Raw genomic sequence first — 27,334 nt, forward strand, 5'->3', positions numbered from 1 at the left:
CACAAACAGAGGAAAGGAGCGTGAAAATATCACACTGTATATTTTGTGATGTTTGACAGCCACCTAACTTGCAATCAGTCACATGAGCTGAGGGCTTTAAGTGTAATCAAAAAAATTCTCTCCCAGTTTGATTTATGCTCAAAGATGTGACTTTTGTGATAGTTTGTCTCCCCCCAGTGGACAGTTCAGTGCACTACATGAAAAAAATTACACAGTCTAGTAGATAAGTTTCAATAACAAAAGTTTTATTAACAATGTAAAATGACCTATATCAGCTTTGACTACTGTTCCTCCTCCGTGCCCTAAACATTGATCACTATCATTAATAAGCAAGACCCATGCTGCCCCCCTCTGTCTGCACAGACCGGCTCAGACAGAGAGAGGCCCTCCCTGCTTACACCCACCGACAGATTCTCTGCAAACCAGCTCCAACTTTGAAAAGAACTCACAGAGCATTGCGTAAAGAGTATGTGTATATACAAGTCTAATGTCTCAATTTATAGATAGATATTGTGTGCAAAGAAGATTTCTTTTTGAGTATTGTATCATATATTCCACTTTGAAGCTGGAAAGTTAAAGTTGGGTACAGGTTCTTGGTTTATGGAAGACTAAATTAAGTACATTAAGAAGAGAAAACAGCAAGAAACGGAAAACAGAGACTGTAATACACAAGAGACTTACTCTGCACAAACCTGTCTGCATCTCAGCGTAGACGGACGAATGTATAACTTTGTCTTTGCAAGTGCCATCCGCAAATATCCAGACGGCGTCTATTTGTAAGTTATGACATTATTTCTGACAAAAACATACAGTAATATTCCCTTTTTTAAAACATGAATCCTCGTTTCATTCACCCAGGTTTGTGGAAGTAATTGAACATTGACATTGTTTCAAATGACCTCTCATTCTCTTTTACAAGCAGATATCTGACTTCATTTACCAAAAAAGGGAAAATTTGTCGCAAAATATCTTAAAATATACGTTCATGACTTTTGTTTTAAATACATTGCAGTTACAATTCTTATTTGTATATCAAAATAAAATTATAAAATGGGCAGCTTTAAAAAGAAAAAAAAAAGAGAAAGAGACGATTCATTTGAAAATGGCAGTAATAGATTGGTGGGAGACACAAGTGGTGAAGGACAGTGGGTAATGGTGTCTTTGTTGCCGCCTCCTACCCACGAAGGCGGGGCCCTTAGCTGGTTACCAGGCAACAGAGCCCAAAGAACCGCCTCTTCCTCTGTCGGACCAGTGGGTAGGGAGTCAGGTTCAGCAAGCTGCTGTCATCTGGGCACAAGAACACACGCAAATCAGACACTTTTCACATATGAAGCAAACACTCTTTATCCCGACAAATCGTATGCACTTTTTGACTGTCAAAGTCTGTGAAAGTTTCACTGTTCTGTGAGGATAAAGTGTGTACAGTGAAGAAAGTGTTTCATCTTACCTTGGTTCTTCAATGGTAAAGGCATTGTCTCCCTGAGTTTACTGAGAAGGTTCTTCATCTCCCTCATATCCCTGCAAGAAGAACACATCAATTAAGAATTAAGAATACCTAAACATAAGTTAGTTTGATGTTAACTTATAAGTTGATGTGCAAACAGTATACTTCGATGCAACCTTAAAAAAAAAAACAAAAAAAAAACAGCATGCAAACTTTGAATTTTAATATTCTATTTATTTATTTTATTTTAAATAACAGGAACAGTGCACATTAAGGAACATAAATGTGCCAGAGTTAGCCAAGAGGCTACTTTTCATCTGTAGCTCCTAGACAGATGTTTTGAGTCACCCTAAAAACCTAAAATTATATAAAAATATATAAAAATATAAAATTTAAATTATAAAGTCATCAAAATTAATTTAAAACATGCAACACAGAGGCTCGCAATACACGACTGTTATTCTGTTAGATATTTCTATAAATTGCTCCAATTATCAAAACAACTGCAAACACTAAGTTACATTTCCCCCCGCGCTGACGCACACAGTAATCACATACACTGTAAAGAATGTTAGTTGGCAAAACGGAAATATCTTCTTTTTTCAGAGACATTTAAGTTAATTTGTATTGAATATCATAAGAGAAAGAACGTAAAGTTAACATTTCATTCATTGTCATGTGATTTGATCTTTCTAAAAAAAAATATTTGTCAAATCCAGCTGTAAATTACGACATCATTAGAAAGGTTGTTAGATGCACTTTAAAAGAAACATTTAAAAGTGTACAACAACATTTTGTCCACCTACTTTTCTATGTTTTCTATGTCAGTGGCCACCAGCCAGCAGAGCTGAGGACAGTCAGTGGGGGAGGACGAGGTGTCCTCCAGGATTGGGATGTCTGAGCTCTCCTCCGTCTTATTGTCCACTCCAGGAGGGCAGCAGGATTCCTTACCTGAGACACACAGAGAGCAGACAGCCTTAAACAACAACACGTGCATTAAAACGAGAAGAAAAGGAGCTGACCCATCGCATCACACAGTCAGTGTACGCTGATTAACTCAGACACGGACTGATGCTTTTATGGGAATGAATCTATGCATTTATTTTGAAGTTTCTGCTGTTTCTTTTAAAATAATTAAAACTTGAAAGAGGAGAAAAAAAATGTGCATATAAAGTAGCACTCATACTTACACCTAGACACAAACTATAAAGTGAATTCAGTGATGCCATTAGGCTTGTTCACACATTCACCTTTCCTGTGGAGCTGCAGGGAGCCCAGCAGGCAGACAGATTTGAGCATCTCAGTGATGTACATCTCCAGACAGCACTGCAGCTGGATGAAGAGCCTGCAGATCTCAGGGTGGATCTCCCCGTCCTCTGGCCTGGAATGACACGAGCAAGGTCACTGACAAACGGGGGACTTAAATAACTCTGGATACAACAACCAATTTCATGGATACACAAATACACGTCTGTTTAGCGCTTTGTTAGCCAGAAAGGAGAAAATGCATAGATATCTTCTGTGTCTCAGTGTACACTTGTTGAGCTTACTTTCTTGACGTGTGTATGCTATTGCTAAACAGTTGCAGATCCACTCAGAAGACTATCATCAACATTAAGCATATAGCTTCTAAACTTCTAACAGTGACATACAAAATGCAAATAAATTCTAAACTAGGTAGCAAGGAAAAAGTTGTATATTAAACCATGAAGACAAAAAGTCTTATTCAGCAAACTGATACTGTGTTTAATTATTATGCCACAGACTGATACATGTCATGTGTTGATAAACTGCTTTATTGACAAGTTTTCTTGTTAAGAAAAGTTATTGTAGTTTAAGTTGCCAAAGAGTGAGTGCATTACGCTCACCGGCCACTGAATTAGGTACACCTGTACAATCTAATGCAGTTCAATACAACAGCACGGCCATGGGCTCTGCTTTTATGAAGTTGTTGACTTTTGTTTTGTTGAGAGTCAGAAGTGTGTAAATTCCGTTATGTTTATTACTGAGGCCGTATTTAAAGGTGGTGTTGAGCTGAACTAAATTATATTGAGATGTGTCTCTACATTTTTGTCCTCCCTATTTACATACACGAGGAGGCCAGAGTATTAGGAACACTTCTGAATATAATGCAGCCCAATTATGACCTTGATGCTGAAATATCATTGAATGAACAATGCAAATCTTATGGCTGAGCTGCTGTATTGGATTGCATTAGATTTTTCAGGTGTGCCTAATGTAGTGGCCGGTGAGTGTATGTGTTGGAGGAACATGACACTCCATGTGCAGATGATTAAATTATCTGACATTCACCTTTTGTAGAATATTTTAAAATTTCCAGCATGCACATCTTTTATGTCACAACTAACTATACATATTACTAACATGCTTTTATTTTGAAATATCTTAAGAATTAGCCCTCATAATAATAACAGCTCTGAATGTTTAAATGACCTGAACCACCTGATGACAGAAGGGGTTATACAGTCAGATATATATCAACTTTAGATTTGTGTCTGTTATTTGATGTCAACAGTTAAACACAAACTACAACTGGCGTTTCCTTGATCACATTATTGTGAACGTAGAGTAGAATATTAATATAAAATTGAATGAATTAGTTCAAACAAGCCCCACCTGAGCATTTTTTCTATTTACTCCGTAGCCTCACAAGCATACAAATCTGGTGTAGAAGGGGGGAAACTACAGCAGGTGATATTCAGCAGGTGTGATATCACATGTGAAAGTGACAGCGATGAAAGGCGTGAAACCTGCACCTGCTACAAACACTTCTCACACTAATCCTGCTGTAGCGTTTTCCCTCTCTTTTAACAGCAAATCTTTCTCCTTCCCATCTTTCCTTTTGTCCTAGCGCTGCCTTCTTCAGTCTTCCGTCGCTAAAGCACAGCTGTCATCTCTGCTATCCCGCTTATCAGCTTTCCTCTAGCACGTCGCAGAGGCCCCGCATCACTCAGACCATTCAGACACACTGGGCTTTATTTGATTAAAGGGGAATGACCTGCGCTGTCTAATTCGAGCTCTGTGTCTCTAGAAGTGGAGACGGATGTTGGAGAGCTTTTAGAGAAGGAGGTTTTAGAGTATGTGCTGGTGATGACTGTGACAACGATGCTGATGCTGTTATCAGTGAGTTCTCTCTAAAGCTGCTGCACCGTCTCTATTTCTATAGCAGGGAATTCAAGCACAGGACTATAATGGAGGGTACTTGTTGTCTTGGAGAGACAAGCAGAACTGTATCTCGCTCTATAATTTGAGACATACTGTATGTTTGTAAAAGAATAGTGCAGAGAATAAAGGTTCTACACAGATTTTGTCATGCATGTAACACACAGTGAAGGATATGCATTCTTAAATCACTGTAAGATGTAGCTGATTAATAATGAAGCAAGGAAATAGGTTACAGAGCAGGCACATTTTACATCCGTCCTCACAGTAGACTAATATTTAAAGGGGCAGCATCCAGTGATTTTAAACATATACTTCCTATAAGGAGGAATATTGGCTACAGCTAGAGTAAACTCGATGCCGTTATTGTTCTATAGACTTTGGCAGACAGCTATAGCACTGCGGACAGCCTCCAAAGCTCCCTTACCACTGGCTTCAGTCAGTCCGATTGTTATTTAAGTAAGTCCGATGGTGCCAGGTCAGCTGGCATCTTACTGCCTCACTGAGGACCTTCAAATCCCAAGCCTCGCTTTGCCCTTCTTCCACTGGCCACAGTGTGGAGTAGATGCACAATGGAGGGTGCAGGCCAAGCTAACAGGCATATCAGGCTTCAGTTGTCCCGGGTTGCACTTATATTCAACCAAAATTCCCATCATAAAGATGTGTGTCACATATCTTAAATCCTGCTCAAACTATTATGTTTCCATTGTTCCATGCTGGTATCTAAATGTTCAGATGACCAGAAAGCAATGCGCAACCCTTTAAATACACACAGAAACGCAACCAATCCCACAACGCACCCACACTGCAAAAGTCATTGGCTGCACATCTCTGGTGCTATTATCTCAGATATTTGTCCTGGGAAGCATTCCACTTTAAACATTAACGTTTCAGACCCAGCTAATGGGAAGTGGACGATTACAGTGTGTTCTTGGGTTTGTTTCCTGGTAAAGCTGTCCTTCCAGCAATTACAGACACCATGGTTTTTAAAAGCTGGTCTTACGTTTTGTTTCCAACCCAAACTCTCTCCCCACTCCAACCTCAGCAGTCTCACACTAATGGAACAGACACTTGGGTGATTTCTTTGAAGTGTGGAGGAGCAGGCTTAAGTATACATGTAGCTTAAAATAGCGATGCTTATGCAAATTAGAGATGTACTCTGGTAAAATTAGATTCTTTACAACTTCAGGCGCAGCGGTTCTGCAGAGTGACCGGTTTAAATTTTCAGCACCATGGACAGCGTCTGTGCCAACTCACCCCGATATCAAGGACAGGCTGTGGTGTGCCGCTCGCGCCATTTCGCAGCCTTTGGTTCTGGTCTTCAGCATTTCGGCCCGTAAAGAAGGACAGTCCACAGTGATTTCGCCAATGGAGATGACCAGTTCACGGTACAGAGCCACGAGTGTATTGAATTCCTGGACGATCTATGTTACAATGAGATAATGAGGGGGGGAAAAGTTAGTCCCTGAATGCACCACACAGATATAACAGACAACTTTTGCTTGAATATATCCTTTATCCCCGGCCTTAACTCTGACTTTGAAACATGAAAACGTGTCAGCCAGGACGGGAATGCTGAGCAGCACTAAATCCAGCCGTGCTTCTTTTTTCGCTAAAGTGGGGAGAAATAATTTGCCAGTGCAGGTGCACGGGGGTTAATAGGAAAAAAATGCAACCTTGCACATATGCGGTCACAAAGGCCAGTCTTCTGTGAAGAAAACATGTGATTAAGCAAAAAGTGATGCCGTCAAAAGAGTCCGAATGCATTAAGAATGACTGATTTTCTTATTGACAGGAGTCCAATTATGCTAAATTTGGTTGTTTGCACACACGGGCTTAAATTGTACGTCAATATATTTCGTATTCTTTTTGCAACTCCTGCATAGCATCCTGCTGCACTCCTGTATACGAGCAGCAAGGCTCCATCACGTAAAGCAGACTATGATCATCCTGCCAGCATCTGTCAGAACACAGGACGTGTGTGTGTGTGTGCAATGATCACAAAACACCTCACAATATATAATCTTGTAATTTAGGCGGTTTTGAAATCAGCCCAAATCCCCAGAAGCTTTCCACTCTCAAAATGCAAATCACACAGTCAATCTCCACGCGGGGATGATCTGTTTGGCTTCACTGCCGACAAAGCAATGCAAATGCATTCAGCTATTTTTAGGCTCCCAGACCGGGCTACAGTCTCTTTTTTTGCAGCTATTAACAGCTGTCGCCTGTGCATCCTGCAGGCATGGGATAGTCGATCGTCCTAGAACAAAGAAAGGTTGGTATAATAACACAGCGGTGTTTATTAGAGGCACCATGCAGGCATTGACGTGCCGCAAACCTACCATTCTGCAGTCGGCCACGGCGCGCTGGGCTTTGCGGGTACTCTCGGTGCTCTCCCTCCTCTGTGGGTCTCGATAAGGAGGTTTGCCGATCTGGAAGATGTTCCCGGCGGATCTGGGGCGGTTTTTGCGCCCATTCGATGCAGAACTCATGCATACACATCCACTAATAAAACAGCCCTAATACAGAACGCTTTCGTCTTATTTCCTCCCCTCCAAACTCCACCACTTTCTGTCTTCCTGCCTCACCACCCTGCACCTCACTGTTCACCTTATTCTCTCCTCCGCTTGCTCTCAATTCACCTTCGCCAACTACTGGCTGGGCTGACGCTCGATTATTGTTATTGCTCTGTCTATCTCTCGCGTTCCTCCCCTCTAGTGTGGGAGACGGAGCAAATATGTTCCCAGACGAGCCTCAGAGCGCAGGAGAAGTACCGGATGAGCGCCTGCGACTCCTCTCCGCATTGCCTCGACAAGTCACCTTCACTCCAGCAGCACACGGTGCACAGTGAACACTTCACACCACACTCGGAGTCCAGCTAGCTGAGGTGTCTCCTCTGACGCACCGATGTCGGAAGGAGACGATCACATTCGCGGATATTCTCCAAATGCAACCATTTTTTATGATTGCGCGTTTCCATTAAGCACCAATAAGACGGGCGATAACGATCTTTCCTCAGCGCACAACCTCCTAATAGAGAGCAAATAACGCTGCAAACGTCCCCGCTGACTATTCCGCAGCGCGCAGCCGACACGTTGAGCCTCTGTGCCGGAAAAATCTCCACGTTCAAAAAAACAAACTAAATCCTGGTATCAGGGTCTCAGCTCGGCCCCCGGTGTCTTCTTCTTCGAGTGTTTCCAGCTCGTCGGGCGGGCCTGTCTCTAACCTTGGAGAGGCAGCAGAAGACGAGCAGTTGCTACAGGCCTGACGTGGCTCTGTGGCTGGCAACACTGCGCACCCAAAGGACGGGAATACTAATAGGGCCCATCATGTCAGACCCCCGCCCTGAGCTGGAACATATGAGCTCCTATAAACGTGTGAAATGTAGATTACTGGCCACTTTTCCTGCATACAGTAAAAAAAATAAAGGGTCAGTTTAAACTTTGAATACCAAACTAAGAATATTTTTTCCCCCACAAATCTACTTGTGAAACATTTTCAGTATTTACATGGAGACCCCTTTTACTGGGACATAAAGTGGGTTTTGTTTTACTCTCTCTTTATCTCTTCAGCTGGGCTTTATACTATTCTTAGAGACATGCAAGGTGATGCTGTGTTGGGTGATTTCAAAGCGACCTAAAGATAATTTAAGTATCTTGCTGTTTGGGGGGAACCTGGCTGAGGCTTCAAAATCCTGAATTGTTCGTCTTTTCTTCTCTAAAAGTGTACGTTTACCCTTCATGTCATGTAAAACATGATAGGTGGAGGAAGCATAAAGAGTAACCTGCTTTAATGCACTCACACACCGTGCACCATGGCATCAAATATACATACAGTACATATGAGTTAGATAAATGTATAATTTATCAGTAACTGTGGGAGTGTGTTGTGTATGGTTACACCCAACAGAAAAACAACTACACCTATTTGCTTCCTTTGCATCCGATCATGTGCAGCAGTTACTACTTGCCTTCCTTGCTTTTCACAGCCACAAAGAGGAAAGTGTGTGGTAGATATTCGAAATAAATTAAGGAGTCCATTTCAGCGTATGGAGAGTGCTCTTTCTAAATCTGCATTACTATTTCATTGTGAATGCAGAGAGAGACTTCCGTCTATGTAAGTGTTTTGGACACACACACATAAAGAGGCGCACATTAAGTGCACAGGGACATACAGTGTAATTTCATGCCACTAAGAAGCAGCAGGGATCATGTGATCGATTTGGGTGTTTACCTCTAAAAAAGATGCAGATCTCCTGGTTTCTTAAGCGGTAACGCTTCTTAAATGATTTTAATCCAAAACGTGCAAACTACAAGTGACTATTGCCTCAATTGTCATCTTTCTTCATGATCTACCTGAACTCTTGGGGCATCTCTCCCCAAAAGACAGACTCTAGTTTTCTATCCTGGAGAAACCAGAGCCCGTGTTTTCCAAAGAGTAACCCCCCTTTTGGGACTACCTCACCTCCCAACCACAGAGGTGACACCTTATATCCGAGGTCGTTGTGACCAGAGGTCATTCCAGCAAGGCACCAGATTTTTTGCTCGCTGTGTAACTGGCAACACCAGACCACCCCACCTAACTTGAAAAAAAAAACCCACTTACCTAAAGACATTTTATGGATGACCTGCAACTTCATCATGAAATCAACAACTTGCACTTAATAACAATATGTGCATCAAGGGCAGTGTGTACTTTCAGGTAATGCAAGTGTAAACTTGAAAGAGAGCATTTGATATTCATTAACATAACATATTATTATTAACATAATACACTTGAAATTTGACGGGAATTAAGTCATTTATTCGCCTTTAAAACACGATTTCATGTTGAAATCACTTAAAATGTACAATTCGAATTTAAAGCCACAGCTACAAACTTGTATGTACAGCGACTTTATACAACCAAACATTTACTCCCTCCAGGGGGTGAATAAGAAAAAACAAAAAACCCAAATCCCTTGTCATTGAAAAAATAAATGAAGACATCCAGCAAAACATGCTCTCCAGTATAATGCAACTGCCAGCTGAAAAGGTTCTAGTAGCAAGTATATGCCATACGAACAGAGAGGTACACAGTCTTAAACCCAGAGCAAAGAGGAAATCTATAATGCAGTTAAGTTTCCCAGCATGCACAAAGAGGAAAAAATCATCCCAAAAAGTGCTCACTCACGTTATTCCTTTTTTTGTTGTGATATTAGTGAAATTAGTTATATTATAGTTATTAGATCATTGTGCACTTTACAGTATGTCCGTGGGGGTAACTCGTACCTGTTGTGGTGCTGAAATGTTGGACTGTTGTTGTGAGATTAACTGCTCTCCATACAGCGGGAGAACATGTTGTGCAACCAGCATTACATGTGCATCATGTGGAGACAGAAAACAGAGAACATTGGATTCCCAAACATCCCCCTACACCATTTCAATCATTTATTAATGAGAGACAACAAGCTGGCACACTGTTTTTTCCCCTGCACCACACCATCCCCACCTGCTTGAATTTCACTCATCGTCTTTCATTACAGCTCAGTTTCCCCCCTATATATACGTACCGGGGCTGGCCCCCTGCTTCATCTTTAATTCCTTACTTTACCCTCGTCCTCCAGCATCTTCAACCTGTTGTTATGTAGCTCCATAAGTGCTGCCTGGACTGTCAAAAAGAAGGGAAGAAGAGGTAGCAGAGGAAGCAGAATATGAAGAAGCCAATAACCCAGTTGACGGAGTAGATGTAGATGATGACCATGTCCATGTCGAAGCGCCAGCCTCGAGAGTCGTCCTCGAAGTCCAGAGCATCCAGGCGGTAGCCTCCTCCGTGGGGGAACTGGCGCCGAGCGATGGGACTGGACTGCCTCTGGAAGCCTGGTTTGGGTGACAAATGAGACGTTTAATCGGTGGCTTTCATAATGGGACACCCAGAATGTAGGGAGTCTAATGTGGCAAATTGTATTCCCCACCTGTTATAATTTTATCTATCTATAAAGCATGCTAAAGGAGAAGCATAAGAGGTCATTTAAATACCTGTTGACCTGCTGATATCGTTTATGTAAATTATAATAGATAAATATTTTGATACGTTGAAGGAAGAGGATGAGGAGGTACACGCCCAGCTTAGTGTACAACTAGAAAAATGCTATATTCATATGGATGTTAAAACACAAGGGGGCTTTTTCCCACCTCTACCTTGGTATGCCTTTGATTATGAAATTATGAAAGCTTGGTCCCACAACAAAAGTTTTCATTTAGGAAAAAAAGCTTCAACATTTCAGAAATACTACGGAGGATGCGTGGGTGATGCCTCAGAAATATTACTAGTAGGGATGCACGATATTGGATTTTTTGCCGATATCCGATATGCCGATATTTTCCAACCCTTTTTGCCTGGATTGCCAATTTTGATACCGATATATTTTGCAGGTTTTTTCCACCTAATTGCAGAGAATGTCAAGTCTCCCCTGTAGTGGAAGTGATATCATGCCTACTCTTACAGTAGTGGCAGTGGCACTGGCAGATACAGAAATAACATAATACAGTGTTTTTTAAAATTCGCAATATGAGAAAAGTACTTAAACTTAGGTCATGTACAAAATGCCATACTTACTTGTGTGTAACATTTTCTTTCAAATAAAACTGTTATATTCATACAACTTAGACGGGTTTGGATGATGCTCTGCCTGAGACAATCCTGACAATTGCACAGAACAAATTAATAAAATGAAATCAACCTTTCTGTCTGTATCGAAAACTTTGAAAAACTGCCACACCGCAGACGGAAGAGGCGTGGTGCAAGGAAGTGTGCGCGCATACTCACGCCGAGCTAATGTCGCAGCATTACGTCAAGCTTTTTTAGGGAATCATCGAGCATTTAGGCAGAATTAAAGCGCTTTATCTGCGGAAAATATCGGCAGAAAAATGTCATGTCAGCTGATGCCGATATGTCATTTTTAAGCCATTATCTGCAGATACTGATAACGAGCCGATAATATCTTGCATCCCTATTTTCTAGGAATTTAGAGGGTTAAATAACACGAGAAGTCAACAACATATGGCTCGCACAAATTAGAAACTAATTCTGGAGAAACGGTACATCACTGCCTCTCCGCAGGATATTCTGTGTGCAAGGGAGAGGCAGAGAGTTTGTATTCTGTATGCTGCAGCGTTGAAACATTGTGTTCAACATACCATTAAAGCCTTGGGGTACTTTCGGGACAAAGAGGTAGCAGGTGTACTTGTGTTACTCAAAGTCATTCTCTCAGTCTTACTCACAAAGAGAACAGCAGTGAGGCCGCAACACTTCTGACTAATTGATCCTGAACGGAGAGAATCTGCATGTTTGGGGAAATTAAAAACTCGCCTCCAAAGATGCGGAAGAGTTTTCGGCAGCTCGGCAGAGGCCACTTTGCGCAACTCGCTTTCTGGAAATTCTGTTTCCGGGAAAGGTATTCCTTTGGGAAGAACGTCCTCGCTGTTTGGTTTAGCTCTGCAAGAAAGGCAAACAGAATGTTATCAAGAAGTGAACATCTCATTCACACCTCCACTTCTTGATGGCCTGGATAGATTAGGTTTGATTTATTCAACACGTTCAAACAAAAGCAGCAGATGCAGAATCACCTCTTTTTTTCTCCCCTCCTTGTTCTGTTTCCGTGTGACCTTGGCTTCGGTAATCAACACAAGAATCTAATCTACAATCCTTGTCACCTAATCACTCACAAGAGCTCTCAGTGTGTCTGCGGTACTCATAACCACGGCCACTCTGCCTTTTTATGGCCACAGCAGTGTCCCTGCTGCCGCTCACTTTCTCCTACATGCAGCCAGAAGTAGGCCAAAGTGAATCACAGAGTTTCATTACTTATTCATAGCTTTGTCCAAATCAGACCACGTCCCATGCAATCAGTGTGCAGCGATCATGAGGTTACATAAAACACGTATGTAGCTATAGAGCATGTGTGCAAAAATATTATCATGACAATACACTGTGAAGCATGGTTGGATAAAGACTTCACATATAAGATTGGTGTTTCTTTCCCATCTGTTTTTCCTCATATCAACAATGCATTTTCACCCATACGGAGGACTTCTTTTATGTCCATCAGAAAGCACTAAATAAAAGTGTTCAGGTTGCGTTTGATTCTGTCTTTTCTGTCTGGGTGACTCATCTGGTCAGAGCTGAACTAAAGGTCTGCTCGTCTCCCTTTGGGACATCTGCAGCTGGGCCCTCTGAACAATCTGCAGCTTAGATGTCATCTGTGCAGCAGCAAACAGACAAAACAATACGCGCACAGCTGCAAACATTTACCGTCACACTGTCATGGATTATTCTACTCCCAGCCGCACATTTTTCTGCCATGTTTCATCTGTATTTTTTCATCCTTCTCACATTATTCAATCCAGACTGCTGAGTGGAGTCAGAAGTGGAAGCGATAAGCATTTCAAATCATGTCAGTCGTACAGTGAGTGCTTTGTGCCCATTAGCTCACCCTTCTGGAAGAAGACGTGTGTGATGATTGTTCTGCAGAGGGGGCAGGGCGTGTTGGTGGGGCTGTTCTTAGCCAGTGTCCTCAGACAGGGTTCACAGAAGATGTGGTTGCATGGGTGACACATGTAAGGGCTGAAGTACACGTCCAAACACACGGCGCAGATGTAGCCTTCTCTGTCCCCGGCGCTCACGTCCTCGTCATCCTCGCTGCTGCTGCTGGATGGGTTCCCTGTAGAGCTCTGATAGTGGAGGAAAGACGCTTTAAAACAGTGAAGGGCACATGGATCACAAAGATGCATTGCAAACACAAGTTTTTTGTATGTTAATTGCTATCTTTCTCGAGCTGCTCATAGGCTAGCATTAACACGACTTATATGCCTCTATCTCTCTCTAAAATCTTGATGACAAACCCATTTCCGCAGGGTCGTGTCTAGCTTCTCAGATAGCCACATTAAAACCAACATAACATACATTATCGCTACACGACGTCAACGCACCGGCCAGCATTAAATATAAGTGAAAATGTCTTCTTTCGCTGCCCTCTTGAGATTTACTTTGAGATACGTTCATGCACCCGATTTGAAGAGTGTAAATGTCTTTGACGGCCATCTGCACAGAGTAATAATATGTGTGAGTACATGAGGGTGTCAGGTGTGACTGCGGCAGAGTGAAACGTCTAACCTGCCTACATGTTCTCGCCTCTCATCATAAAGCATGAACATTGTTTGTAAGAAAGAGCAATGTGACCCTGACGCTGGCCCGTATTCAAGCTGCATTCACTCTACAGGAGACAGGAAGAGTTGTATCTCACGGGGAAGAGTGGTGCTATTTTTAAGCTGTCTATTGTAGCTTTCCCATAAGGCATCGTGTGACTCATACACAATTCTATAAGACAAAACATAACGTTTAAGCTGCAGATGCCCTCCTCTCCTACGCCCATTTCCTTATGACTCCTGAACAGTCTCTTGCCCTCCTTCCAAGTGCCTCTGAACTGATATCTACTCAGCTTTCAATTTACAAACTTTAACTCATATGAGGGAATGCACTTGTTTCAAGGACGCTGAAGTCCCCCACCTGTGTGGGCAGACCCTCTAGGATTTGTGTCTGAAGCTCCACTCTCTTAAAAGCTCTGGGGTGCTTCCAGAGTAATTACCACTTTCTCACCCAGGGGGAGCTCTAGGGACTTCCTGTTGCACCAGCCAGGCCTCCCAAGGTGTGTCATTAACACAGAACAGAGAGCACGCAGCTTCCAAGTCATCATGGGCATGAGCCTCTCCCCTGGCAACGTGCACGGTAACACGGCAGCTTTGTCTTGGTTACACTGACATATATGCACATAAATAAAATATAGCAATTTTTCTTTATCACAGGGAGGCAAGATATTTAAAGAAATGAATCATGACATGGAGTTAACATCTTCTCTTAACCGTCAGAAACTCCATTAGCTTGATTTGGCTAAGTGAAGCTGTAGTGCTAGCCTGAAGAGAATTTCTGAAGAACTACAAGCATCAACTCAAGCCACATTTCAGCCTCTGTGCAGCAGCAATTAGAGAAGCTGGATAAAGTAACAATCCAGCTCTAATTGCCTCTCCATCAGACAGGATGCATCACTTCCTGTGGGAAGCTGGATGTCAACAACACTCGCTCTGACCTTTGGCCTACACTGAGCTGTATAGAGAAAGCACTGCGAGTTACACAACTGTGGGCAGTAAAAATATAAGTAATACAAACTAAGTACAATTTAATTTACTGTACACATATTGTAACATGAAAATAAACCAGACTGTGCGACCTCAACAACAGAAGAAATTGCAGGAAATCTAATGCCAAGTATCCTTAAGTCCCACGTGTTACAGCTAATAGCAGAAGTGCTGTGGTTGTAGCGAGCAGCTCCCAAGTGACACAGTGAAACTGTGTGAGCGTAGAGTTGAACAGAGCCGGGAAAAGAGCATGCATACTCAACAGGCCTTAATACTGACAAACGAGCAGACAAGTTCAATCAATGTCCTCTCGATAAGTTAACAGGCTTATTCACTTCTCTTAGAGTTAGGTCAGAGGATCAATTAAACTGTGATGAATGGGCTTTAAGTATGGAGATTAGCTTAGCATAGACACTGTGCGCAAGAAGAAGCAAATAAAAAGGACACCAGCAGCAATAAAACCTGGAAATTTGTTTTTACCTCATTCACTAACAGAAACGTTTCATCAACAACAATTGAACAAGTTGATGACTCAAATGTTTTTAATGACTGTGTGATCTTAAAGATACAATCTTGAAGATTTCAAATTTAGTGCCCTTGAGCACCTTACACTAGTGATAATAAGCAAATAAGACAGCACACTTCCCTATTTACCTAGACGTCTGCGGCTGGCTCCCTTTGTCGTGGTTCTAACTCTTGAATTTTTTCGCTTTCCTTTTTAGACTGTTTGTCTTCATCTGAGCGTCAAATTTGTTTCTTTTTCTTTGGATTTTCACTTATTTTTGAAGTTGTATCTGTAGTCATCGATCTTTTCTCTGTTTGTTCAGCCATAGTAGATTACTGTTTCCTTGCAATGCTTACAGAAACTGGAAGTGTAGCCACTTAGCTCTGCCTACCCTCTCTGGCAGACCAACCACTGCTGGGTGATGGAAAATGTGTCACTAACTGGGCGCCACTTGTGATTCTTACCGGGAAAGTCACCACAGACACCCAGTCTGTAATAATACTATATACTGCAAATGCAAAGGCTTTCATCAGTGGGCCATAGACTCAGTCACCACTGTGTTAACTAATTCGGTGATAGATAGAGACTTAACAGACATTTATTTAAATGAAAATGTTCGAGATTGTTACTTTACGCTTTTGCAAATCTATCTCCCAGCCTTTATGCTAAGCTAAGCTAAGCGAAGCTAATAGAGCTCTAGTGCAGGACAATCCTTTGTCTTGAGGTAAATATTTCTATGTTGCACAGTATACTAAAGTTGAAATCTATTGTCTATGATGTCATTACGGTGCACTGTTAGTGTTTCCTGTCAATCAGCAATCTACATCACATTTGAAGATTAACGCACCAACCCCAGAGAGAGGACGAGAACACTATCTTAACCAAAAACAATACAATCAACAGGGGGGGGGCATGGGATTACACAATGGATATTCTCTGTTTAAAAGCAGCTCATTCTATTCACCCGTCTCTAATACAGCTGTAAGAACAATTCAATCTACTGCAGATCTACAGCAGCCAATCAAACCACAATCTGCTCTTTTGTCTGGCTGGTTTGAAGGGCCCTCTGCTTAAGCCTCATCATGCAACTAATTCAGATGTAACCCCACTTTAAGCTGCATAGACAATGGCTATTGAGATGAGCTGGGTGTTGATAGGGCTGTCGAGAGTCAGAGTCTAGATGAAACGAACACACACACGTGCACATAAACATACACACGCGTACCAGCACACAGTCACACAAATTGGCACTAGAAAGTGGACACAATCAAGCAATGTTATGCTGATTTTGGTGCCTTGTGCCAAACACACGCACTCCGTCACATGTCCATAGATATAAATAGGACATCAAGTGGATGAATGAGGCAGTTTAAGGCCTTAGCACCTGCATGTCTATAAATGGCAGAATGACCTGTGTCCACATATTCCCTAAAAGTCATGGCATTAGAAGTATTTCATGTAAACTGTTAAAAGACCAAACATGAAGACGACAAGTTTGATTTTAGCAAGTGATTAAAAAAAAGTGCAGCATTCAGTGGAAGAAGATTGCCGACACTTTTCCTAGTTTACGGCGTCCCATACTGTTATAGTGAAGACTAACTTTACTGAGGACAAGTCATGGCCAAGATCAGAGTGTGTGGAGACCGAGACAAAACCAGGACAGGGGGAGACAGAGGATCAGTTCCAATGCCGCATCAAGGCCAGGAGGAATACAAGTTGTAACAATCCTTTTCCATGTTTCATCATCATTTATGTTTTTAAAATAACCCTGGTAAAACAATAACCTTTAAGGTGTTTAAACCTTCATGCAGTTGGGAGTTGATGTGCCAATGGCCAGGCTAAACAGCCTCATCAATATTTTACAAAGAAGTGGAGGCATATTAGGGCCTATTTCTTCTCCACTCTCTGCTGTCACATGTCTGTCCCTCTCACCAGTGAGGGACAGCAGCACGGCGTACAGAGTAACATTAGCTGATGTTGATGTAACGTCACTTAGCTAAAAAGCTTTATGTTGCCTCGACGTTTGTTATTGGTTGCATTTTAATCAGGATGGTTTGCATCCAATTAATGTAATGCTGCTATGAATCAGATAATATTCAGGCTACTAAGTGATATATCCTCAGTTTTAGTCTTTACAGGTCTTGACCTTAAATCCAAAGTCCTCTTTGTCAGGCGACAAGATGATAAAGTAAAGCGGTTGATTCCGAGAGGAGACAAAGACTTTCAAAATGTCGTCTTGTGACCGGTCTCAAGACCAAGACCAATCTACTACAACCCTCGTGGCCACGATAAATATCACATAATTAAATGATTTGTAAAAGTTCAGTTACTCCAGTCACTACCCATAGTGGTGTTGAAAGCTGTGTCATTCACCTGTCTGCTCTCCTGCAGTTGACTCTGCCTCCACCTCTCCCGTCTCCTCTGCCTCCTCCTCAGACACTTTATCCTGTTCTTCTCTCTCTTACTCATCCTCCTCTCCCCAAAGGGAACGCAGGGCAGCACCGCTGCCGAGGTCACGCTTTGACTCATCACCTCTATCACACCGCTGCCGCCTTCCTCGCCATCTCCTAATTCCTCCTCTTCCTCCTCCTCTTCTTCTCCTAACTCTGAGCTGGTTAGAGATGTGACGTGCATCTGGGTATGATGGCTTTGCCGGGATCGTGCTGTCGCTGCCCCCGTTCTCACGTCCACCCAGAAAGGATCTGGCTCTCTAGATGTAGTAAAGGAGTAGCGTTGAGGTTCTCCTGCTGCTATCCTGGATGAAAGTCTGTGATGTGACTGAGGGGTGGATCTGGTTTGGATGGGGGGCTGAGATGGAGCAGAAGACCTGAACCTCATTGCTGGACAGGGGGATTGTTGGCTGATGGTCTGGGTTCTGCCTGCACTTGTGTGTCCTCTCTGAAAGCTGGTTGATCCTTCTCCGACTTCCATAGTTCTGTTTAACTGGATGTCAGAATTACTGCTCGACAAACTGTCAGTGCTTCCTCTTCCCTCCCTTTCCCGGGATCCATCTCCACGTGCCTCAGCTCTTTCACTCTTCCTCTGCCTTTGCTTTCCTCTTTCCCCTTCTCCTACGTGTCCGACACTTTGTTGCTCCTCATCCCTGTCTTGGTTTCCCTCTCTCCATCTTCCTCTGTTGTCCTTGCAGCAGGTTTTTCTGTGAGCTTTCCTTCCTGGCAGGGCAGGTCTCACCAGCTGCTCCACACTGCTCAACCTTCCATCCCCGGCTGGATCAGCGCTCCGCAGCCCAGGTCTTAATGCCTTTAAACCCGGCGTGAAAGCCTCATTGTTACTGTTTCCTTCACCGGCATCTTCAGATCCATGAACTCCAACTCTGCTTGAGCCATTTGAACCAGAGGCTCCAACACTGGAGCTCATGACGGCACTTTGGCGCCCCTCAGCCTTCAGCAGACATCTGATGAAACTTCAACCAACTACCCCGGTCTTACCCCCGTCATCTTCCCCTCAGTCTTCTCTCTAACTCCCACTTCTTCTCGATGAAGAGGTTTAAGCTGTATCTAAGCGGTAGAGCGACTGTTCCAGTGTAGGGGAGGTGAGCAGTGCAGCCCTCTGGCCCGGCCTATCGAACCCATTTCAGCCCCCTGGGACATTCCACACTGTTGACAAAGACAAAGTCCCCCTGCCGAGCCCCATTACAATAGGTGCACTGTTCGTGGCCTCACTATTGTCCTGTGTGACCTATAGAAAACACACTGCTGTGCAACCACTGTGTGCACAAAAATAAGGTGAAAAAACCAGAGTGGCCTTTTTTTTCCATGTCCACTACCATGGAGTCAGCTTTTTTTTACTCTGCATTTTATAAGCACAGAGTTAGTGTGTGTGTGTGTGTGTGTGTGTGTGTGTGTGTGTGTGTGTGTGCGTGAGTGTGTAGTTGTTATGGAAACACACTCTCTTAGATTACAGGACTACCAGTGTTCTTGCACCTAAGAAACTTGTAGGCCCAAAGAAAATCTAAATGTATTTGATAAAAAATGTCAAAGTAACCAGCGAGCTGCAAGAATGACCAGGAGGTTCTTTATCAGGAGAGAAAAGTTATGATCATGATGAATGTTTAAAGACATCATTAGTCACCTTCTTAGCACATTTTTTAACTATTTTTATGACCTACGCTCCTTTCACACATGCACCGCACACCTGAAAATGTCCTGAAATTACCCGGGTGGGTTGCGGGTGTGAATGAAAATGTCCGAATCAGCAGCTGGTAACTGTCTGTAACTAAGACCAATTTAGTCGTCATTATAGGACTGAAAGTGAACCACATGAAATACTTTTTTTTGGTTTAAAGTTGAATAAGGGGGTGCCAGTTTAGCTCAGTCGAGTGCATAGAGGCTACAGTGCTGGATGCGGCGGCCCTGGACTCAAATCCCACCCTCGTCATCCCCACTCTCTTTGCCTGTTTCCAACACTATTCACTGTCCTCTCACTTAAAGAAACAATCTCGAACACAATGGTGATTGAGCCTATGGCCCATTGATGACAGCCTTTGCGTTTGCAGTATATCTTATTTATACGGACTGGCTGTCTGTGGCAACATCTGCTGTCACCCAGCAGTGGTTGGTCTGCCAGAGAGGGTAGGCGGGGCTAGGCGGCTGCTTTTCCGGCTGTTATGACTTGTTATGACTTCTTATGACAAAGAAAAGATCGATGACTACAGATACAACTTCAAAAATAAATGAAAATTCCAAAGAAAACCAAAGAAAAAGAAACAAATTCGACGCTCAGATGAAGGCAAAAAGTCTTCAAATGAAAGCGAGGAAAATCAAGACTTGGAACCATGACGAAGAGAGCCAGCCAGAGTGTTCTCATCATTACTGATTATTGCCAGTGGGAGGCGCTCAAGAGCACAAAATTAAAATCTTTGAGATTGTTACTTTAATAAAGGCATAAAAAATCTAAATAAAATATATCTTTAAAGTTGGATAAAGAACAATAACAATTGAAAGTTTTGTTTTGCATTATATATATTTTATCATGAGAATACACACAATGTTGCTGACATGCCTAACTACAGAGGATGGCAGGGGTGGGACTTTGTATGTTTTGGGTCTTGGTCTTTGGTGAACTATGATCATGCAGCTTTATCTACAGAAAGGCTATACAGACTTTTTCGTATTGCTGACAGTGACTTTAGCATACAGCTCCTTAAAACATGAGAACATGTGGAAAATGCCTCAGTGGTTAGTTGTAATTCGAGGCTGAGGAAGCAGCTTTTGGCTCTCTGTCCACTTGTTCTTGGGAGGAGGAGGGGGTGCGGGGTGGGTTAGTGACGTTGAATTATTTACTTGTGGTTGATTGCCGTCTGCTAATAAAAATAACTTGTTTGTATAGGGGCATAATACAGACAGCCAAGGCTGGAAGCCAACCTAGCCAAAGCAGGCAGCTACACAGGTGCCGTGGACCCTATAGGGCCCCCAAAGGCCCCTGATCAGTGTTTCACACAGTGTTTTCTTTTGTAATTTCAATAATAAAACATTTGTATTGGAATTTGTAACACTACAGGTTAATCTGGCCATGACTCACTCACTTAGAGGTGAGTTGTATTATAACTATGATGTTCTAACAGAACTCCTGTCACCACTGGGATGTTACACTGTTCAGAATGAAGCAGCAGCTCAGTTCAGACTTCTCCACAGTGAAGGACACTTGAGAGAGCTCATCTGAACCGCACAGCAGCATTTTCCCTAGAGAGATAAACACCACTGAAACTTTGAAAACTTGAAGCCTGAAAGCTCAGAGCGAGAAAACAAAGACAAAGCAAGTAAAGCAACTGTGCTGAACATGTCTGAACACAGAGAGGTAAGTAAAGAAGTGCACTGTAGAGGAATCAAATGTTTTTGGAGTTTGGTAGTTTAAATCCAGCGTCTCAGATTTTGTTACTAAAGTTTGTGCGATAACATGAATACATGCACACGTGTATTAAAATGTATGTGGTCACATGAAATGTAGGAGAAAGTCTAAATAAGTAAATTTAGTTTTAGACTTATTTTGACTTCATGGCTGTTATTCACACTCAAATTCTACAGTTATTTCAATACTGTTTCATCACCTCTTCTAGCACAGTTCACAGTTTTCCAATGTTTCTTTTCCTCCACTAGATTTCTGTTTGTAACATGGACAGAGAGGCAGACAAAACGACGAGGTCTCCTCTGAGTGTGTCTCAGTGGTCTTTGACCCGACTGCTGCAGATGTAGAAGAGCTGATGAATTGTGATGACCTGTTAGAGGACAGAGACGTCACCTGCATTCACAGCCGCTCAGACACCAACGAGGAGAGTGAATCTCAATGTTCCTCTTCTGCATGTGGATCTGAACGCTCCTCTTCCTGCTGCTCCTTCAGCGAAGACAGCAGGACCACCTACTCCTTTTTTGACTGCTGCTCTAAATCAGACATCTCAGAGATCATCATATCATTTCACCAAAATGTTGATGATGTCATTACAAGTGTCATCCAAAGCGTCTTGTTCCCAGAGAACCTGGAGACAGATGAAGAAGACTTTGAAGAGAAAGAGGAAAGCGAGAGACCTGCCTCCTGTTCCTCTCCTTCCTCCACCAACACAGCCATCACTGAGGCGACTGAAGAGGCCGTCAGTACGCTGCAGTCCACTAAGGAGGTCAAAGCCATCAAAGATGTGGATGCCCTTCCTCATTCAGACCTGAGCTCCAGCCCTGTGAGGCTCGTTGAGGAGGAACAGGGTGTGACACCAGAGGAGACTGTGAACACTGTTCCATCTCCGACCTCCACCGAATGCTTTCCAGAAGCTCAGGTCACTGAAGAGGTCACCTCTGTCCTCTCAGTGGCCTCATAAGCCTCTGTAGAAGTTGAATCCTCACGTGTATCTGAAGCTGCCAGCTGCCTGTCAGAGGACAGAGCAGCCAAGGCGACCATGGAGGGAGCTATCACCACCTTAAAATCCTTCCTCACAAGTCAAGGTGCAGCAAACAAGAGAATTCAGACGCACAATGGAGGATGTAAGAGCAAGAAGAGGAAGAGGTGTTTCAGAGGGATGAGAAGGAGAAGGGTTCACCCAGCTCCTCTCCATCATTCAGATGAGGCCCTCAACAACATCTTCTCAAAGGTAAGGACACATTTACATGCATGGGATTTCTAGAAAGTGACATCTGTTTAGGAAAAACCTATTTAGATGTACACAAGGATAGTTGCTTTGACCTGAAGACGTCTCCAGATTTCAACTGTAGACATATTTGTATGTCTGTACTGAGGTCTTTTATCACTTTCACCAACAGAAAGAGAAGAAGTTGAAAGAGGAGGAGAAGGAAAAGAAGCAGACCAGGCAGCCTTCTTTCTGGGTGCATCTGATTTGTGGCAGTCGATGTGACCATTTAATCGTCCACCCAGAACCAGGATCAGGACCGGCTTAAACAGCTGCCTGATAAAAACTGTGTTTTTCAGTATCTTTTCTGTCTGCTGCTTTAAAAATATACTTGAATATTGACGGCTATGGTTGGCAAACACTGACATGATAACGGTTGTTTCAGCCAAACAGTTCAACACACAGTGTCTGTGGCTAATCACTTGATGTCCACGTGTATGAGGAGCATCATACAGACAGAGGAAGTAATTAGTATAGGGCTGAGCAATGTACTTAAATTGTATAAGAGGATATGAATATTAAGAGACGCTTGCAGGAGGTAAAGGTAAACACAGCTATATCACATTCAGAAAAATATATCTCTCAACTTTTACAAACAAAACCATTAAAAAAATATCATTCAAATCATCCAAGTAAAACTGTAATGCTGTGTTAGAGACAGCCTCAGCAAGGTCAGTCAAGGTCAGTCAATGTGGAGCAGTAGGCTAAGTAAAACCAGCACTGTCCATCTCTTTATATAAACTACAGTGTCACTGACATAAATACATCTGGTCAATAGTGTATCATTGACATATATGTGTCATACTGTATATGTAGTCACTGCCCAGTATCAACTTCTCTCCAACTGTGCATGACAAAAATGATAATTGTATATCTTAAAAGTTAAATTTTCCCTTTTAACTTATCCTTCAAACTCGAATCTAGGATCATGGAAACCTGCATCCTGTAAGGGACTATTTCTTTCACCTCACCAGCTGTTTATTTGAGGGTATTTTCAGACTCACTGCTGGCATTATAGGTTGGCTGAAACATTCTCAAACATCATTATTTTCCAGGGAATTCTGCCCTCCTACACAGACACGCAGCTTTCTCCTCTTCTCTTCAACTATCTCCCTCTGCAGCCCAAATCCTCCCTGTCTCATCCTTCTTCCTTTCTGGCTTGTATTTGAACCCAAAATACTGAGATAACTGTATCTATCGTTTGATGCAGTAGCCGCAGCGAACAGCAGATGGCAGCAGCTCTCCTCTCTGGACTGAGGTGGTGCTGTCCCTGGTCCTGAAACTACTTGCGCGCTTAGCGGTGTCTGGGCATGTTGCCTTTCTCTCCGTCCGGCTCGAGCCTGATTGCGCGATTACATTTTCTGAACTTGTTTGTACATTTCTCAAGATGTTTTTAATTGCCGAAAAACTATTCTTTTAAATACAGCTGCTTAAACGAAAAGTTCATAAGAAGCCATAAAAGATCTGAACATTTCCAACTCGAGCAGTCTGTCGACAGATATCTTTTTTGTTTTGTTTTGCTTTTTTCAATTGAGTTAAAGTTCTGATCCTGACTGACACCTACCCTTTTAGGATGTAAACTAAAAGCAATCCACAAAAAGTGACATTCAATGTGTCCAAGAAATAAAATATAGGAGAGAGAGAAAAGGGAAGAGGAGCTGTGCGCCCTCCTCAGCTGTCTGCAGTGAAAAACGGAGCAACGAGGAGAGCAGAGGCACAAAACTCCAGGGCGACCTCCACACGGTCTGACGTACCCGAAGCTGCTCGTATAAATGAATTCACGGCGTCACCAAGCTCAGATGATTCGCAGTACCAGTGAGCGCACCCGGCTGTCAACACTCACAACCCCCCTCATACACACACTCACACACACGTCTGCGTCATGCGTCCTGAGAGCGACGGCACGAACGCGGTACTCCGATGGATGCCGGTAAAACGCACAGCAGCAGCAGCAGTCTGAGGGGCTGACTGTGCCCTGCTTATCCGGCAAAGTTGCGCTCCAAGCGTGGTCGCAATATGGATTTCATAACCACAAGCAGCAACGACAGCAACGCGACCGGCGGTTACCCTGACGGGGCGGACGTGGTAGCCGACTGGGGCGCGGGTGAGAATGGCACGGGGTCTCGGTCCCTGCCAGAGCTGGAGCTCAGTTACCAGATTATCACCTCTCTGCTCCTGGGGGCCCTCATCCTCTGCTCCATATTTGGCAACGCGTGCGTCGTGGCAGCCATCGCCCTGGAGAGATCTCTCCAGAACGTGGCCAACTATCTGATTGGATCCCTGGCCGTCACAGACCTCATGGTATCGGTGCTGGTTTTGCCAATGGCGGCCCTCTACCAAGTTTTAAACAAGTGGACACTGGGGCAGGAGATCTGTGATGTATTCATCTCTCTGGATGTACTGTGCTGCACCTCATCCATCCTGCATCTGTGCGCAATAGCCTTGGACAGGTACTGGGCCATAACAGACCCCATAGACTATGTAAATAAACGGACACCGAGGCGAGCTGCGATCTTGATAAGCGTCACCTGGCTAATTGGGTTCTCCATCTCTATTCCGCCTATGTTAGGCTGGAGGAGCGCCGAAGACAGAGCGAACCCGGACGCCTGCATGATCAGCCAGGACCCGGGCTACACCATCTACTCCACATTTGGAGCTTTTTACATCCCTCTCATCCTCATGTTGGTCCTCTACGGGAGAATATTCAAGGCAGCTCGCTTCCGGATTCGAAAGACGGTGAAAAAAACAGAGAAGTCAAAAGTGTCAGACAAGTGCTTGAGTGTGTCTCCGGCCATCTTCCACAAGAAAACCAACGGCGAGGCCGGGGGCAAAGGCTGGAAGCGCAGCGACGACTCCAAACCCAGCTCTCCGTGCGTAAACGGCGCGGTGAAGCACGGGGAGGAAGGGGAGTCACTGGAGATCATAGAAGTTATCAGCAACTCAAAGACGCACCTGCCTCTGCCCAACACACCCCAGTCCTCCTCGCAGGGATACGAGAACATGAATGAGAAGAACTCGGGTGCGAAGAGGAAGATCGCGCTGGCCAGGGAGCGTAAAACGGTGAAAACACTCGGGATCATCATGGGGACTTTCATTTTCTGCTGGCTGCCCTTTTTCATCGTCGCGCTGGTGCTGCCTTTCTGTGCGGAGAGCTGCTACATGCCCGACTGGCTGGGCGCAGTCATTAACTGGCTGGGCTACTCTAACTCCCTCCTCAACCCCATCATATATGCCTACTTCAACAAAGACTTCCAAAGTGCTTTCAAGAAGATTATAAGATGCAAATTCCACAGACCGTAACCAAACAGTGGGAGAGAAAACGTGGAGTTGTTATTAAAGGACAGCAGGAAATGTTCACTGACTGGAAAAGCAAAAATTATAATCCAGACTTTCATTCAGGGACAGTCTCTTTTCGGGGTGTGTTCATGGACCGTGTAAAAAAAAAAGAAGAAAACCCGGGGTCACTGATGAAATGAGACAAAAACTTTTGCTCTTAATGTACAAGCTCATGTTTATTCAGTGTTGTAGCTACAGTATATAGCCTATATGCGACGGCAGCCATCGTTGTATTGCCATGCAAGACGTGTCATGTGCTGATTCCATGCATTTTACCATGAGGCACGCTGGGGTTTACGTCCAATACGTCATGAGCTTTGTAGCACTGAAACAATAAAAGCAATCAAAGTTTGTCATTAAGAAAAAACAATGAGTGGATTTTTGCTTAGAGAGTAATGAGCCAAGAACAGATCAGGGCCTGTTGTGAGAAATCACAGCTCCACTTGGGACCTTGTGTCATCATAAATCTTCATATAGATCAGGAGGAATTAATCATTTACAGTGAAAACACAGCAGTAAGGAACTCATCAATTTGGCTTTGACAGGCCTCGCTGCTGATGATGATGGGGGGGCGATCAGGTTATCAGTGCGTGGTGTGTGTGTGTGTGTGAGGTCTTTCAGCAAATGGGTATCGAACACAGCTGCTGCCTCTCCATCAAATCCACATCAAAGTCGAAAGCGAAAGGAGATGGGCAATTTTGTTCTAAAATGGAGGCTGGTGGTACGACATTTAAGATATAATAGTTCTCAGTCTCCTCCTTCTATCTATCTCTTTTCACTCCTGAGCTCTCCCTCGCTCCATCCTGACTCCCAGATTGTCCCCCGCATGTGTGTGGGGGAAAAAAAAAGAAAAGAAACAAGAGACACAGAAAGAAAGATTGCAGGAGAGCATCAAAAAAAAATGTTCTACATTATTCTTCAGCGTCGTTTTCCCATTAGGGCCTACTGTGCATTAATGTTGGGGAAGACAGCTGGTTGCATCATTAACATTACGAAAATCTGTGCAAAATTTAACGCTCATCATAGCACATAATGGACTGTAAAAGGTTTTCTCAGAGAGAAAAAAAAAAGAGTTGCAGGAAACCTCCTCGCTGCAGGACTGCCCTCATCCATCACACAAAATCCACTTACAGTAGATGCAAAGATAAAAGGCAGTATAGGAGGAAAACAACTTTCAGGAAGAAGCCCCTATCCCTTTGCAAGATGGGTGGCTATATGGCCCGTTGTCATGGAAACACCTCAAGCCTATAGCATTACTGGTCAGAGTAGGGAGGACATGAGTGAGGTACAGCGGGATGATTTCTAGGTGACACCTGTTGCTTACAAACATCCTCCGGTGGAGTGGTGTGATTCTCAGCAGGGTGCAGGGAGGTTACAGGAATCACACATGTCAACATGTTTGATTTTGCTCCTACAGTTAGTGTTGGGGGAAGCAATTTTATATTATGTAATGATATGTCAAGAAAAAAAATCTGCAATCACCTATAAAATCTTTGCCCCTATATCAGGCCTTCAAACAAAAGCACAACCAGTACTAATTTAAGTTGCAATAACCTCGTCCT

At 43.4% G+C, this 27,334-nt stretch overlaps 3 protein-coding genes across 3 annotated transcripts; 1 reads left to right on the forward strand and 2 right to left on the reverse strand.

The window, feature by feature from the left end:
• Positions 1-261: 261 nt before the first annotated feature.
• rgs7bpa (regulator of G protein signaling 7 binding protein a) lies at positions 262-7,864 on the reverse strand. Its single transcript, XM_069683230.1, has 6 exons — positions 6,970-7,864; positions 5,885-6,051; positions 2,695-2,825; positions 2,251-2,395; positions 1,448-1,518; positions 262-1,287 (listed from the first exon to the last, which is right to left on the reverse strand). Exons 1-6 carry the CDS (start codon positions 7,117-7,119, stop codon positions 1,196-1,198), a joined length of 756 nt encoding a protein of 251 aa, XP_069539331.1. The 5' UTR covers positions 7,120-7,864; the 3' UTR covers positions 262-1,195.
• Positions 7,865-10,279: 2,415 nt separating this feature from the next.
• Positions 10,280-17,938, reverse strand: rnf180a (ring finger protein 180a). The gene is made up of 4 exons (XM_069682426.1): positions 17,678-17,938; positions 13,101-13,338; positions 11,978-12,103; positions 10,280-10,485 (listed from the first exon to the last, which is right to left on the reverse strand). The coding sequence occupies exons 1-4, from the start codon at positions 17,936-17,938 to the stop codon at positions 10,280-10,282; spliced, it is 831 nt and encodes a 276-aa protein (XP_069538527.1).
• Positions 17,939-24,452: 6,514 nt separating this feature from the next.
• On the forward strand, positions 24,453-26,074 carry htr1aa (5-hydroxytryptamine (serotonin) receptor 1A a). The gene has a single exon (XM_069683099.1). The coding sequence runs from the start codon at positions 24,453-24,455 to the stop codon at positions 25,734-25,736; it is 1,284 nt and encodes a 427-aa protein (XP_069539200.1). The 3' UTR covers positions 25,737-26,074.
• Positions 26,075-27,334: the final 1,260 nt, after the last annotated feature.

The sequence above is a fragment of the Semicossyphus pulcher genome, unplaced genomic scaffold (assembly GCF_022749685.1).
Source record: "Semicossyphus pulcher isolate SPU_LCO1_2020_fin unplaced genomic scaffold, fSemPul1.0.p SCAF_6, whole genome shotgun sequence".
NCBI lineage: Eukaryota > Metazoa > Chordata > Actinopteri > Labriformes > Labridae > Semicossyphus > Semicossyphus pulcher.